Consider the following 2,512-nt stretch of genomic DNA (forward strand, 5'->3'; position numbering starts at 1 on the left):
TGCCTTTGCACTTCCCACTGCATCCCTTATTTAGGGTCATCCAGATTGAGAGGCAGCACAGTGAGGCAGTTTGGAAAGAGAATGGGTTCTAAGTCAGACAAACATAGGTTCAAATCCCAGCTGTGCCACTAGTTGTGTTACCAGGAACAGGTCGTGGTTTTAGTCTCTTCTGTAAAATAGAGATAATAAGAAATGTTCTCAGCGTTTTGTCAAGTTTAGAGGTAACACATTGGTGAAGTGCCTCACACGTGATTAGTGGTGGATCTTGCTGTGGTTAAGTCTCTAATGGTGACACTCTAGGGCATACCTCAACAGCAACCTGGCCAAGTCGTCTTCTACAGCTACAACGTGGGGTTTTCCACCCCAGTCCTTCATTTTACTTCTCATAGTATTTAACTCTTATATTATTGTTAGACATCTTCAGTAACTTGCCTTACAGTCATTTTCTTTGAAATTCAATTTCTTCCTCAGGGTCTCTTTGGAGGTTAAAGAGAAAGAGTGGCAAATTTAGGCTATTAGGGCAATTTTCATTGAAAAGTGGATCGTTGTTTTCATTACCCTACCATTAATGTTTTCTATTTTCCTTTATCAGCGAGTTACTTTCTCTCGATTCGTATCGCCAAACTGCACTCTCTTGTTTTCTTGCAAAATGAAAGGAGACAACCATGAATGAGCCACTAGATGATTTTGCAAATGCTTCTGATTTCCCCAATTATGCAGCTGCTCTTGGAAACTGCACTGATGAAAAGATCCCACTCAAGACGCACTACCTCCCAGTTATTTATAGCATCATCTTCCTGGTGGGCTTTCCCGGGAACGCAGTAGCAATTTCCACGTATATCTTCAAGATGCGGCCCTGGAGAAGCAGTACGATCATCATGCTGAACCTGGCCTGCACGGACCTGCTGTACCTCACCAGCCTGCCCTTCCTGATTCACTACTACGCCAGCGGAGAAAACTGGATCTTTGGGGATTTCATGTGCAAGTTTATCCGCTTCGGCTTCCATTTTAACCTGTATAGCAGCATCCTCTTTCTCACCTGTTTCAGCATCTTCCGCTACTTTGTCATTATTCACCCGATGAGCTGCTTTTCCATCCATAAAACTCGATGGGCCGTGGTGGCCTGTGGGGTGGTGTGGACCATTTCACTGGTGGCCGTCATGCCCATAACCTTTCTGATCACATCAACCACCAGGACCAACAGATCCGCCTGCCTCGACCTCACCAGTTCAGATGACCTCACGACCATCAAATGGTACAATCTAATTTTGACCGCGACCACCTTCTGCCTCCCCTTGGTGATCGTGACACTTTGCTATACGATGATTATCTACACCCTAACACAAGGACCTCAGACGCACAGCTGCCTTAAGCAGAAAGCTCGAAGACTAACCATTCTGCTGCTCCTCGTGTTTTATATATGCTTTTTGCCTTTCCATATCTTGAGGGTCATTCGGATTGAATCTCGCCTGCTTTCCATCAGCTGCTCCATTGAGAATCAGATCCACGAGGCGTACATCGTTTCTAGACCGCTGGCTGCCCTGAACACCTTTGGCAACCTGTTACTGTATGTGGTGGTCAGCAACAACTTCCAGCAGGCCGTCTGCTCGATGGTGAGATGCAAAGCAGGTGGGGACCTAGAGCAAGGGAAGAAAGTCAGTCATTCAAACAACCCTTGAAACGTTTCACATGCTCAGCCAAAAAGAAATGCTGGTATTTTACCTATAACTTCTACGAAGTCCAGACTATCTCCCTCCGTGGAACTCTTAGGACATACTGTGCACTCAGGTAATGACGTGCCGGAGCCAGGGCAGGGCTGCTGTGAGTTCTTTGCAACCTGTCTATTGAGATCCTCAATACTGATACATGCGTATCAGTAAAGAATTCAGATGCAGAATTGGAACTGTGGGAGGAAATCTAGTCTCACCAACTTTATATATATAAATTTATAAAATTATATATAGTGTATATAAATATATATATATATATATATAAATTGATGTTCACCTCCTTGCCCTAAATCTCTCAGTATTTAATGCCACAACAAGAGAAAGCCAATCTTTTCATTCACAGTTTCTTGCTTCTTTATACACAGGTCTATTTGTATTGAGGCCCTACACTACTCAAGGCATTATTTGTATATTTTTCAATATTCGCTTTTAAAAAAATTTCATATCTTTAATTTTTTTTCAAACTTTGCTTTGTTATTAAACTGTGTTTTTCACTAGGCTTTAGTCAGTTGTGTAGATGAAAGCAACCCAGTTACAATACCCTTGAGACAATTCAAAGATGTCCATACAAATAGCTGTCCATACATAATTATGTATGGACATAATCGATGTCCATACATAATTCCCAAATAGGGGAATTATGTCTTTATTGTTGTAGATTATTGTAAAAATTGTTATTGAATTTATAAAAATGATCAAGTTGTACTAGTAATTATCAACATGTCCTGGGGAAGGAAGGAGAACTTTTAGGGGAACAGAAGTACTTTTCATGTATTTATTGG

The 2,512-nt window shown here is 41.8% G+C and overlaps 1 protein-coding gene across 1 annotated transcript; it reads left to right on the plus strand.

Moving 5' to 3' along the window:
- The first annotated feature begins 655 nt into the window (after positions 1 to 655).
- OXGR1 (oxoglutarate receptor 1) lies at positions 656 to 1,775 on the plus strand. The gene has a single exon (XM_029210477.1). The coding sequence runs from the start codon at positions 666 to 668 to the stop codon at positions 1,677 to 1,679; it is 1,014 nt and encodes a 337-aa protein (XP_029066310.1). The 5' UTR covers positions 656 to 665; the 3' UTR covers positions 1,680 to 1,775.
- Positions 1,776 to 2,512: the final 737 nt, after the last annotated feature.

Source organism: Monodon monoceros, unplaced genomic scaffold (assembly GCF_005190385.1).
Source record: "Monodon monoceros isolate NGI ecotype Baffin Bay Population unplaced genomic scaffold, NGI_Narwhal_1 Super_Scaffold_8, whole genome shotgun sequence".
In the NCBI taxonomy this organism is placed as follows: domain Eukaryota; kingdom Metazoa; phylum Chordata; class Mammalia; order Artiodactyla; family Monodontidae; genus Monodon; species Monodon monoceros.